General features: G+C 30.6%; 1 protein-coding gene and 1 long non-coding RNA gene across 2 annotated transcripts; one reads left to right on the top strand and one right to left on the bottom strand.

The window, feature by feature from the left end:
* Positions 1 to 4752: 4752 nt before the first annotated feature.
* Positions 4753 to 5967, top strand: LOC139429463 (odorant receptor 83a-like). The gene is made up of 5 exons (XM_071195226.1): positions 4753 to 4897; positions 4945 to 5471; positions 5523 to 5624; positions 5686 to 5841; positions 5911 to 5967. Exons 1-5 carry the CDS (start codon positions 4753 to 4755, stop codon positions 5965 to 5967), a joined length of 987 nt encoding a protein of 328 aa, XP_071051327.1.
* A 3309-nt stretch (positions 5968 to 9276) lies between these two features.
* LOC139429630 (uncharacterized) lies at positions 9277 to 10934 on the bottom strand. The gene is made up of 4 exons (XR_011640196.1): positions 10796 to 10934; positions 10489 to 10673; positions 10271 to 10436; positions 9277 to 10216 (listed from the first exon to the last, which is right to left on the bottom strand). It is a non-coding gene; the product is annotated as an uncharacterized lncRNA (long non-coding RNA).
* Between the last annotated feature and the right edge of the window lie 2654 nt (positions 10935 to 13588).

The following is a 13588-nucleotide window of genomic DNA, read 5'->3' as shown; positions in this document are numbered from 1 at the left end:
TTGAATTCTTTAATAGTTCTTGCGCCATAGAGAACAGTTTTATTGTTTACATCGTCGGGAATTCCATCTATAACATATTCCATTAGCGCATCATCGTCTACTTTTCCTTTACTAGCCATTGCCTTCATTTTTAGAAATTACTTTTGTATGGTTTCATCTTTTTTCATTTTTTTATTTAATTACATTTCATGTAAAGTAGCACTACTAATCTTTTTGGAATACTCACCCTTCAAAGCTTTTTTCAACTTGTGCCATGAAGTTATTTCCCTTTTACTTTTGACAAACAATTTTGCTAAACCGGTTAATAACTTTTTGGCATATAAAAACATTTGTAAATCATTCCATTCCATCATTATAGCCATTTCTTCAAAATCTACTATCCAATAAGTTACCTGCATTTCATCTTCGCCAGAAAATGTATTTAAAGAATCTTCTACATCATGGAACGATAAGGCAAATGTCGGTTTCGTTAAATGGATGCTGGCCATGAAATGTTTCTTATCGACATCTTTTTCATCATCAGTATTATCTTCTGTGTCTTCTTCGTCGCTTTCACTGCTTGATTCTTCACTTTCTTCGTATAACTTCTTCGACTTCATTCTTGTCTTCATTGGTTTCATTGTTTCTTGGTCGTCATCGTCGTCTTGAACGCAATCTACCCTTTTCCCGTCTTCAGCACCGCACTGGTATTCTTCTTCATTTCTTACACGTTGTGAAATGGAATGGGTATTTTCTTTCTTCAGATTCTTTATTTTCATCGTTTTATTTTTCTTCGTTTTTCTTACGTCATCTTTGGAGGAGGAAATTGTAGTATTATTAAATTCTACAGAATCCTTGCCATCGTCTTTATTCATCATATTTTCGTTTTTTTAAGTTTTAAAAAAAAATCTCGTAGAAACGGCCGTTATCGATTGGTAAAGATTGGTCTGGAAAACACATAGTGTTACGGCACGATGGAAAATTACGATGGCGCGACGCACTTAACGTGTTTTAATAAGAATGGTGGTTATTTTAGTTCGATTTGTTGTTTACTCCACAACAATTTGCTGACTTAACAGTCTTATTAACAGTTTTATCACTAAACACTTGATGTTAATTGCGGTTGAGCCCCCAAATTTGTAGGATTAGATTGTCAAATTAAAAAAAGCACATTTTTAAAAGTAATAAACTAAAGTATTTATTTTAATGTAAAGAGACAAACTATTAAACATTTGGTCTTTAAACTTATTTAATACTCTTTTATTTACAAACGTGTTAATCATTTATTTTATAAGAAAATAGATCAACTCTGTACGTCTTTACTCACAGAACAGTAGTATAGATACTGCCACAGTCTCTCTCTACTGTTTGATTCCTTCTCAACGTTACTTATTATTCAGTCAATTTTTAAAAAACATATTTTTTATTCATGAACGGAATTACAGGTCGTGTTGCACAAGATTACAAATTCAGACTTAATTCTAATATGATCTTACTCTCCTTTTATACTTTTATTTGGAATCTGCTTACTCAGATCTTAAAAATGGTCTGTACCTGCAAGTCGCAGGGCATAACAACGTACCTTAACAATTTTATTCTTCATGTTGGAGATGAAAAGTTATTAAGATTTAGGGGACGTTATGATGTTCATTAATTATTAACAACACCCCGTTATAATTTTTTGTTCTTAATTAAGCGGCTTCCACATCCACGTTATTAGAGAGCACATATTCCAGATTCTTACATTGTTCGCCTTTCGGAACCGGTGTTCATGAGAGTTGTAAGTAAGGAGCCGAAAATGTAAAGGGGGTGGTTACGTTTAGTAGTTTAGAAGGGTAGGTTGAAAGTACAAATAGGTTCAAAACGTGTCCTATTATGAGTTTAACATATTCCCCAAATTTCATTTACGTAGCGTTTATGGTTTTTGAGAAAAAAAAATTAAACCGAAATTTTCCGCCATTTTTGGAGGGGTGTAGCTCCTTAGGAGGGCCGAAGTCGCCCATGGTTCATATATCAAAGTACCCTTAAAATTCACTAAAGAATCACCCCTTGAAGTTTGTTGCAGTCATTCAGATACACCCTGTATATTTTTATTGTCAGATTGTTTGCTAAAGAGATATACAACTCAATGTAAGGTTTCTTTAGTATTTTTGAATATGAAATACTTTGAAAAATAAGTCGTTTGTCATCATCATCTACAATTTTAGTAAACGACCAATTTGTTTCGGGTAATTTAAGATCACTGGCTTTGGACCATACTTTTAAAAATTGATCACGTTTTGAAACTGTGTCTATAAATTGTCGTTTTTTAGGTAGTTTTCTCTTCTTGATCTCTTTAGTCATATATGAGGGACAATTAGGAAAAATACTAGGAACAGCTCTATCTGAAAGTTTTCGTTTTTTAAGGAACTTTATTCGAATCAAAAATGAAGTAACATAATTGTAATGTCGTCTTTTGTAAAATGAAGTAAAAGCAGTTTTTGCAAAAGTAAATAGAAAAAATATTATAATGAACTCGTTATATTTAATGAATTACTAATTTGTTTACAATATTCGTTAAAATTGATAACCTGGCTGTGAAAAGATTAATTTATTTTCAATCAAACAATTTTTACCTTCGTAATTCCATCCTTTGCCACCCAATATTTAACAATATCAGTTTGTTGAAAATGCTTTTCGCAAACATGATCGTTTATACCAAATTTTTTGTCAGCACGTGGTATAGCTTTAGCCCATTGAGGCAGCAAGTGTGTATTTTTACACTTAAAGAAGCTAAATTTTTCAACGCATGAACTATACCCAGAAGTACAATTTTGTACAAAACATTTATTAACCATTTTTATTTATAAAATATTTAATTATGCGGTAGAACAGTCGAAAAAAAGCAACTTGTCGTAGCGTGTCCGCTTGCCGACGGACTGCATTTCACTATCACACGTCACAGTTCGTGAACCACGCGAGGTTAACTGTGTGGCGTCTAAAACAAATAACCCCTCCCTTCGCCGGTGAGCTGCACGAGGACTCGCGTAGGTACTTTTAGGTGTAAACATTGTCCTTTATTTGTTTAAATTTTGTTTTGCGAAATTTTTGAGAATTAGGTGTCACAGTGGATGGTAGGTTAACGGTCGATATACGCTCGAGCTAAGACGGATTTAAAATTGCTAGTTCAATTACTTATTTTTTTTTAGAAATGAAATAAAAATTGGGTGGAAGTATATTAAATTTATGAATTAATCATATTTTATCGCAATATAGCAATTTTCCATCCAAAAAGGAAGTACATCCATCACTGAAAAAAAAATATGTTTCAAGTATGATGGATTTCGTTCAACCATATTTGCCATTAGCTCATAAAATTCTGTTCTTCTATCAGGGTCATCTTCTATTAATTCATGAAGTATTTTAATTTTATATGGATGATATTTATTTTTCTTTAAATATTTCCGCGCCATTGTTGGACTCACATCACACGTTGATGAGATAGCAGCAAACATCATTGGACCAAACTAATTGGATGTTCAGGAAATCGTTCATTAAATTGTCGCTCTGTTTCATGTAGATTTCTGTCAGCACGAGCGAATATTAAAATTGCTTCGATTTTGTGCTCTAAACTCGTCTAGCCATTTTGATCTCGCCTTTCTTTGGTTATACTTGGTCGAGTAGAATTCAAAGAGAAATGAAGAAAATATTTGCATGGCGTCTGAAATACTTACTAAATATTACTTTCAAGGTACCTACAAACATGACATTTTTTTCTTGGAAGTTTTAAGAAGAACTTTCTTTTTATCCTTTTTTTGCATTGGTTGTTTCATAAAAAAATTCTAAAAAGGTTTGCCGATTTTAACCCTGCTTAACCCGAGCGTAGACCGACCTTTAACTGACCGTCCACCATTTATTGTATCTCGACAGGTAGTCAGCGAAGATACGTTGGTTTTTCCGGCGAAATTCCATATTTTGTTTAATTTTTATGCAAAAAACTAATAAACCGATATTTGATTGTGAAGTATCGTTGGGTTCATATTGTTTTATTCTTTCGGAAGATACCATAATATTGATCCATTTTCCGGAAAAACTAAACGTGATAGCAAAATTTTCCATAAGATAATATTTGTGCTGATAAAATATAGAAACTGACGTTTTTTGTTCATATTGATATCTCAATCTGTTCGGAAGTTAAAAAGGGGGGGGGGCAGTTACTTTACGCTAGCACTGTATAATATAATATAATTCATTGATAAAGATAGAATAATGTGTAGCAGTTGATGCCGTCCAAATTCCATCGATTGAAATTTAAAATTCAACGCATAGAACAATCTATTTCATTATAAGCTTTCTTATTTATTTTTCTTTTCGGTGTCAACACCTAAAACTAAACCCTGTAATTATCAACCATAATAAAGAGTTTCGTTTTAAGCGTTATTAAATTATTTACATCCATTTTTTTGTTAGTATAAAAACACAAAGAGAGAAATTTTAATGTGTACAAGAAACAGTTTAGAAATGGATCAAAAATATCTTTATTACAATCTAAAAGTGTTAAAAATAATAACGTTATACCCGATTACTTCGTTTAAAAATGAATTTTATTCGAAGTTGTATCAACTTTGGTATTACGTTTGGAGATTTCTGTCGTTATTCGCGGTGTTGTATATAATAATTTGTTCAAGCATACATTTATACATCCACAGAAGTGATTTGATTCTCAAAAAATCCTCGACAATCGTAAATTTGTGCATTTATCTGTCATTGATGATTAGAATCGTTTATTTTTGGATGGCTCAGGAAAAAACGAAAAAATTGGTTGAGTTGATGAACAAAACTTTTTATTATAATAATTTGGAAAATGTTAATTCAAGAATACATTTAAAACGATATTTAGATATTTCAAATCGGGGATATTTAATTTGGTTTTTTACAGGTACATTTTTGGCTTTTTTGATTTTTTTATTTTATTAACGCTTTTAGCATTTTTTGGTGGACAAATGTATACATTAATCGAAATTTTTACGCAACATTCAATTCCAATGCCGACCTGGCACCCGTACAATACTGAAATTTCACCAAATTATCAACTTACTTGCGTTTTGCAATTATTTTCCCAAGCTGTTATGGTTTTGGTGATGAATGGAACCGATACTTTTTGGTCGTTTATGGCGTTTATAACGTCGGGACAATTTAAGGTGTTAGCCGATAACTTTGAAAATGTTTTTTATAAGACTTTAATTAATATGGGATGGAGACTTGATGATATTTCAAAAATTAAAGAAAGTTTGTTGAATGGCAATGATGTTATGAAGGAAAGCTACTATGAAATGTTTGAATCGATTAGATTTAATGAAGAGTTAAACAAAGAATTGGTTGTTTTGATTAAGAAAAAAATTGAATTATTGAAGTTTTGTGAAGAAATGGAAAATTATTGGAGCTTTATTTTGTTACCGATGGTTTTATTGACCCAAAGCTATTTAACATTTTCTGGATTTATTATGTTACTGGTATTAACATTTCTTTTTTATTATTAGTTGTAAATTTTTTGTTATTTTAAGAATACAAATTTTATATCAACCATCAGAATTCTTCAGTATATAATTCCAATGTTGATAGAAGTCGGCTTTATGACATACTTTGGAGAATTATTATCAAATGAGGTTCAATCGTTTTAATATCATAATATATATTTATATTAAACATTCATATCTTATTTTTTAGTCAGAAGCTTTACAGATGGCTATCTACAAAATTCCTTGGTATTTGTGTTCTAAAACTACACAAATTTTGATTAAAATGTGTCACCTTCGAGCTAGAAAACCCGCTAGAATTTCAATGGCAAAGTTTACAAACGTAAATCTGAAAACGTTTACTTATGTAAGTTTATGAATCAAAAGTTTTACTCTAAACACCGACTTAACTTTCGATTATTATCGATTTCTCTAGTTGATGAAATCTTCAATCAGCTATCTAACCGTTTTAAATAAAATTAAAGCTCGTTAGGGATAATTTAGAAGTTTTCACATTATAACTAGTGTATTTTAGTATCTGTTAACTTAAAGCAATAAGCAATAATTATACTAGAAAAATTGCGATGGAAGGTTTAAAATAAGGTAAGTAGGCTTCTTTCAGTATAATTAGTATATAGGGTGAGTTATTAGTATCTCGGCGGACGATAGTTACTAATTCGTGTGAGAAAGAAAAAAATGTCTTATACAAAAGTTGTTTGACTCACCGCTTTCTATAAAGTAGAATTATTTTCATTTATACAGGGTGTTGGATTCAGGACATTTCTTATGGAACACTCTGTATATTTTATCAGATTACGAATACAATAAAATTTGTTTATCTAACCGTATATGTTGCTAACTCACAGCCTTAATAGTTTCTGAGATATTCAATTGTTTTCGCAAAATATGCCCGTTGCAGGATCTTTTTAAAAGCGATGTAAAAACGACATTTTTGCCAGTTTTGCCTTCAAACTATGTTAGATAATAGTTAAAGCTAGTAGGTAGATGATAGTATCCACAGATATTAGATTCACATACAGCGTATACATAGAATTTAGTTAATTGGGTGATTTTCAAATGCCTTTTTCTTAAGTTTTTTAAATAGAAAACCTGTATATTATGTGCTGGTTGAATTTGTAAAATTTTAGCTAAATATAAAATATACCATCAATTTTTTGTTCCTTCATTTTTGTCTCTCATTTATAAATAAGTACATTTTACATTTACAAAAATTACATATCGGGTAGGCGGACCAACCAATTTTGCACCGCGACCGTAAGGATCTATTGTGATATTCTACCGGGGTAGATAACGTTATCAAATTTCACAAATGCTCTTAACAAACATTAATACTTTGCTCGGTGAAAAGTCATTCAAATCGTTTCGGGAGATAAACTGCGACCCAAAAATCGAGAATCTGATACGTTTAACAGCAGGGCAGTGGCATAAAACGTGCTGAACCGTCCCCTCGTCCCCCACATATTGTATCGTTTTTTTTCTATTTAGTAAAAATTAAATATATTGAGTTTAAATATTTGTATTTTGGGTTTCATAATTTTGGGGGTATATTTTTCTGTTTTTGGTTTTACGTGTTTTTTTGGCGAAGCGGGTTTTTTTCGGCGGGACGAATTTCCGGTCGACGGGCAGACCGTTTTGACAAATAAAAGTCAAAATTGCACGAGTGTTACCGTAAACGCGAATTGAAACCAATTTTATCTCCAAAATTAAGGGCTGTTTGAGTCGTGTCCTCCAAATTATTTGGGATCGGAGATAATAATTGAAATTCGACATAATAAATGTATAAAAGTATTTCAAGAGAAAATTAATAAGATTAAATGTTGTAATATTGTGTGTAGTTGAAATGACAAGAATTTTCAACAACATGGCATTCGAACTGTCAAACATTTTTTCAAAAGACGCACGGCTTAACCCGAAAGTTTCTAGTTCTAGTGTTAGTTCTAGTAATAGTGCTAGTGTTAGTTCTATCTTTAGTTTAATTAATTTTATTTAGTATTAAAAGAAAACTATGTGTATTTTAAAGATGGATGTTTTTATTGTCGGCTTTACCGGTTTCGATTGCTAAACTTCAATCATCCTCAGGAGCTAGCCACCTATTGTTATACAAAGAAAGGAACATTTACCAAGAATTACAACATATAAAATCTCAATTGTGGTTACAATAGTAATAACAACAATAGTAATGTGGTAACCACATTACTATTGTGGTTATAAATAAAATGAAAACTTACCTCATTAAAACATATTTTCAAAAACATAATTTGTTTATTATTTTTAGATGTTATTTTCTTGATTTGGATTCTACGTATTTCTTTTTTCGTTGCTATTACTGTTAATTCAATTCAACATTTATTGTATCAGCACGCGCCATGTGTCTTTTTTCTTTTTCTTTGAGGTTGTGTGGTGTTCATATTGCAATGAACATCGTAATACTCTGGGTCCCTTGGCAACCAAAATCCTTTCTTCACCATAAAATCTATATCTTTCCCACAAGTTTCTGTGTGGAAGACAGGATCATATTTCAAAAACATACCTTCCCTTTACCATAAACAATTAAAGATATAACAGTTTTACAAAATTTGGTACTAATTTAAAAAAATCAAGTTATTGACAATAATACAAAATATGGTTACTTGTTTATAATTCACAAATTGAATTTGAATATGAATATATAATTCACGGTTATCTTCACTAACCACACAACCTCAAAGAAAAAGAAAAAAGACACATGGCGTGTGCTGATACAATAAATGTTGAATTGAATTAACAATCAAGACAATAACATCTAAAAATAATAAACAAATTATGTTTTTGAAAATATGTTTTAATGACGTAAGTTTTCATTTTATTTATAACCACAATACTAATAGAGATTTTATATGTTGTAATTCTTGGTAAATGTTTCTTTATTTGTATAACAATAGGTGGCTAGCTCCTGCACTGAACGAAAAAGGTACGTAATATTAATAAAAATGTTCATGTAAAGCATAAAAAAATTGTTTCAAATTTGTTCAGCAAACAAATTTATGATAAACACGAACACTCGTTTATTGATCAATTAATATAGGTATTGATGTCATGTAAAATATTCGTGGGGTTATAAACAGGGACGTTGAGATTATTAACACTGTTCGTTACGCCAATGTACATTTTTATGAATAACATGAACGAAAATTATCAAATATCTTAATATCTTTTTATCTTTCATGCTGATCATGAATTCATTCGTGATAAACATTAATTCTGTTTATTATTAACATGAATATGTTCATTGTATTCATTATTTGGTTTTATAATAACCATAAGTGTTTTTATGCTGAGCATTATTGCCATTCATTGCTAACATAAATGTATTTCATGATACCTATTAAAGCGTTTATTAAGCTATGCATTGTTGCCAAATATAACCAATTATTTTAATTATTACAGCTCGTAAAATTCTTGATGTTGTATAAATAGAGCCTTACCTTTATATTTCTTACCTTTATGAGTTAATTTTTATATGATGTCTAAAAGGAAAAGTCAAGATAAAAGTTTACAATGTATATTTAAATATTACAACTACAGATTTGTTGATATATTCTTCATTACATTTAACAATATATGAATTTTTGAAGATATATTTTTAGACCTATGCGAAGTTAGCCCCCAATTTTTCTAGCCCCCAATTAGATAGAATTTTACATGTATAGTATTTTGATTATAACAAGAGAACCAGTCAACCGATTTCGATAAACAATATCTCATTCGAAAGCTCAATCCTTGGCCAATACGAAAGTGAAAATGCCCGATTCGGCACTGCATTCAGCCAGGCGAAAGCTATCGATTGAGATATAAAACGTTAAAATCCGTCAAACCGTTCTCTTATTATAGTCGATTTAGTTTAAATTAATTTTTTTATATTGGGGGCTAGACTTTAACGGTCGTTTATAAGTGCGTAAACAACGAGCCGAACACGGTGTCATTCCGTGGGCTGTACAAGGTTAACGGGAGAGAATTGAAATCGGGCATTTTGTGATTTCGATAGAAGAAACTATGACGAATCGAATGACGTATAGATCTTGATCATCGGGTACATCGTTTACGAGTTATGATCACTTAAAAAAGGTCATTTTTCTGTTATTTTTGTGTACCTTCGCATTATTTTGGCGTTTTAGCGGAATTCGAGAGAGATTTCGAATCGGGCATTTCCACTTTCGTATTGGCCAAGGATTGAGCTTTCGAATGAGACATTGTTTATCGAAATCGGTTGACTGGTTATAATCAAAATACTATACATGTAAAATCCTATATAATTGGGGGTTAGAAAAATTGGGGGCTAACTTCGCATAGGTTATTTTTAGATTTAAAATTATAAAAAAAAGTTTCAATAAATGTATAAAATCAAATGCATTCTACAGGGAAATCTAAGTTAAACAAATAAAAAAATTTGAAACAAATATCAACGGCAGATATAAAGTTGATAAACTTAAACCTAATGTCATCAAAATAAACAGTAATTTCTGTAATATTTAGTATATCATCCCCCACACAATAAATGAACGGTTGGATTGCCTTTTTAACAGTTTTTAAGTGGGCAATATGGTAAATAAAAACAAACGATTCTTGCGAATCACGTATTGTATATTGTCTATTAGTCTTTGTATTATCTTTTTTTGTTACTGTTAATGTGGTAGGAATACAGTAACCATGTAAAGCCCACAAAAGTGCCGCATTCTTTCCATCTACAAATAACGCATATATATTTTTTTTTCATAATTAATGGTATGTAATCTTACTCTCGTTTAAATCCGGGGTGGTTTTCAACTTTTGTAATATATTTCTTATCGACTTATCCTTTATTCTACCATCTGCTACAAAATTAAATAGATCATTAAAGCTATTGTCTCATTTAAGTATAAGACCATCTTTATTATCAAATGCGAGCTTAAAATTAATATTTATCTAAAAGTAACCAAATAGTAGAACTACTTTTCAGCTTTATTCAACAACTTACATAACGATAGCCGGATGGATTTTTATAGTATGGCCACTTTTCTAATATATCAGATGTAGATTTTTGATTCTTTAAATCCAATAAACGATAGTTGGCACACGCCTTCCAACATTGATCGAACTCTTCACACGTTAAATTATCATATTTTAAAGCTCGAATACAACTTTCGGCATTTTCTTCAGGCTCTACAAAGTTTCATTATAAGTAATTATCAGATAAAATGGTAAAGTAATATGTTTAAAGTTAGAACTGCTGAGAAAGGAGAATTTAATTGTCTTTTAATATAATTAATGCTAAAACTAGTTACCAAATACTTTCTCCAGTCTGGACATTTTATAATTCGCTTTGGTGCACACAGATGTTGCACTTTGTGCTATTGTTGATTTAACCTTTGACTTTAAATTACAATATTTATTGTAAATTTTTCCCCGTTTTGATACACGATAAAATTCCTGAAATAATTTTAATTTAATAATTTCTGTGGGAAACCGTTTAAGAATTTCTTCTTCTAACTTATAGCTAAAGCACAAACTAAGCTTAATACGATTTTGAGTGATACTAGGATGCTTCTCTGTTCCTCCTGAAATTTGTTAAATGTCGAATAGTAATTGGTAAAAATAATACTTTTTGGGCTGGAATTTAATACGGTAGCCAGTGCTATGTATTCATCTTGATGATCATCAGTCTTCCCATAAGGACTAAAACGATGATCAGTATTTGATGTACTTTGACATGGTGGTGGAGATATGGATGGTGATGAAAGGAAGGACACATTGCTGGTCGGCGATTCACTTCGTATTTCAGAGGTACCTGTGAGCGGTTTATCAATTTTTTCTCTCCATTCATCTAGGTGATGATCAAACATAATCTGGGTGCCCAAGTCGAAATGTTTTACTAGTTTTTCAATATGGTTATGTTTTATTACCTCCAACACCGGTACAAATACACTTTGTTCTAAAAGAAAAATATTATTTTAAAATTTATAATCAATTAAAAATAATTACTAAAATTATTAAAGAGGAATAAAAGTGAGGATTTCCAGATTCCATGACTTTAATAAATTACCAAGCTCTATCGAAGCTTCATTGCCTGTTACAGTCTGGATTTCATTATGGTTAGCTTGCAAATTTATGACGCTCGAAGAATATGATATGTCTGTTAGTGATGGCGTTCCGAGAACGTCTTCAATTGAACTATTAGTAATTTGCTGGTTGTTCACATTCAAATAATTTTGATCGAGGCCTTGGATTAATGTTATGTCAAAATCGTTGCTCATGGTGATGTATATAAGAATACTGGTATATAGTATAGTAAGGACTTACTGAAATTAGAATAAGCTTGATTTTTTTTTAATTTTTACCAGATATTAAAATGTTATTGAAGTGTAGTATCCTTTGGCCCTAATCATATTCATGCCTTTTGCAGTTTTTATCAAATCTAATGGTGGGCCAATTAATTCGTCAATTGAAATAATTGAAAATTCACCCAGAGCAGTTGTATCAACTTCATAAGCGAGAAAGTGTGGCTTATAATTAGTATGAATTAATTTTTGAACAAATAATAATACATTATTTATTTCGAAACAATAATTTCTACAACATATATTTCAATATCATTGTTTAATACAGATACAAAATCACCACATTTAAATAACATACCTCTGTAGATTATCTGTGTAAAAAAATGTATAGAAATGTTTGCTTGTTTTGAAATTACTTTTCATTTGATGTTTTCTTTTAAATTTAGAGTAAGTGGATTATGGTTTTGTAAAATCAACGAATAGGCAAATTTCAATTGATACTTTTTCGATAACGTTAGGTATATATTTTTTCGCGAGTTAATACAATGGCAATATATTTTCGATTGGCTATGTTTAGCTTCGTATTTAAAACACCATAGCTTACGTAAAGGTCCAGATTGACGGATGATCCTTGGATAGTGAATGAAGTTGTGAAATTTTGGCTTAAGTGTATCTCTAAATAATATTAAATAATCCTTGTTTAATTTTGTAATTTTATTTTGCAATAATATAATGTCGGTTTGTTGGATTTCAAAGCATAATAAAATATCAATAATTTCAATTAAGTTTCTGAGAAATTTCCATACATCATCGTCATTCGGGGTAGTATCACCTATCATTAGTGGAAAATACATTATAAATGTCATAGTTTCCCTTGCTGTCATTTTTAACCTTTTTTTTATTCAGATGCTGGTGTTCGATTCTGCCTGATTTATTGGCGATTTCTTTAGGACCATATTCAAAAGTTTGTTTTCTCAAATTAAGTGTTTCCAAATCGAAGTACCTCATTTTAATGAAGTAAGTTATTGCGTGACAAAGGCTATAATGGCATATTCCTTCGAAGAAATCGTGCATTATGTCGACATAATGATTATTAACTACGTGAAAAGAAGGAATGTCATTAGGTACAGAGTTTTGGAATATTCCCCTGTTTTCAGATATATTGGCCATGTCTAACTCATAATTTTCAACTGTTCGTATCAAGTCATTTTCCTCATGAGTTAATTTTTGGGCGTCTATATTTCTACAATAAAAACTAGCTGAAAATGATTTATTGAAATCTAAAAATAAATTAAGACCTAAATTATCACCTAAAATTAAACCCATAATGAAATGGACTTGTATTAAATTTTCATTTATTTTAAATTCTATACCTTGAACTTCTAATTCTATAATTCCTTATATCAAGTTTTTAAAGCATCTTTCATTGCCGAACTCTTTTACGCTTACTGATTTTATAACGGCACCATGAAAAATATTGTCGAGCCTAGAGTTTTCCTCTGGTAGGCAAGGGAAAGAATAATAAATGTTACAAATGAAATGTTTGTTATTATTACATCCAAGTGGGTTATTGATTTCAAAATCATCGATATAAATTATATATGGTAATATAGTTTTATTCGGCTACATTTCTAACTTACTTTTCCACAGCTCACCCTGAACAGAGTTAGTAAGTTTAGTTTGTTTCCTTAAATATTCATATTACGCAATGTGTCTTGTAACAAACTGTTTCTCTGAAAGAAGCATTTAAATTGAAATTTAAGAGGCATTAAAACTCCTGTCACTTTTTTTTCATCAGTC

Source organism: Onthophagus taurus, chromosome 3 (assembly GCF_036711975.1).
Source record: "Onthophagus taurus isolate NC chromosome 3, IU_Otau_3.0, whole genome shotgun sequence".
In the NCBI taxonomy this organism is placed as follows: domain Eukaryota; kingdom Metazoa; phylum Arthropoda; class Insecta; order Coleoptera; family Scarabaeidae; genus Onthophagus; species Onthophagus taurus.
Note: the sequence above shows the minus strand (reverse complement) of the source record. Positions and strands in the feature narration are given on the sequence as shown.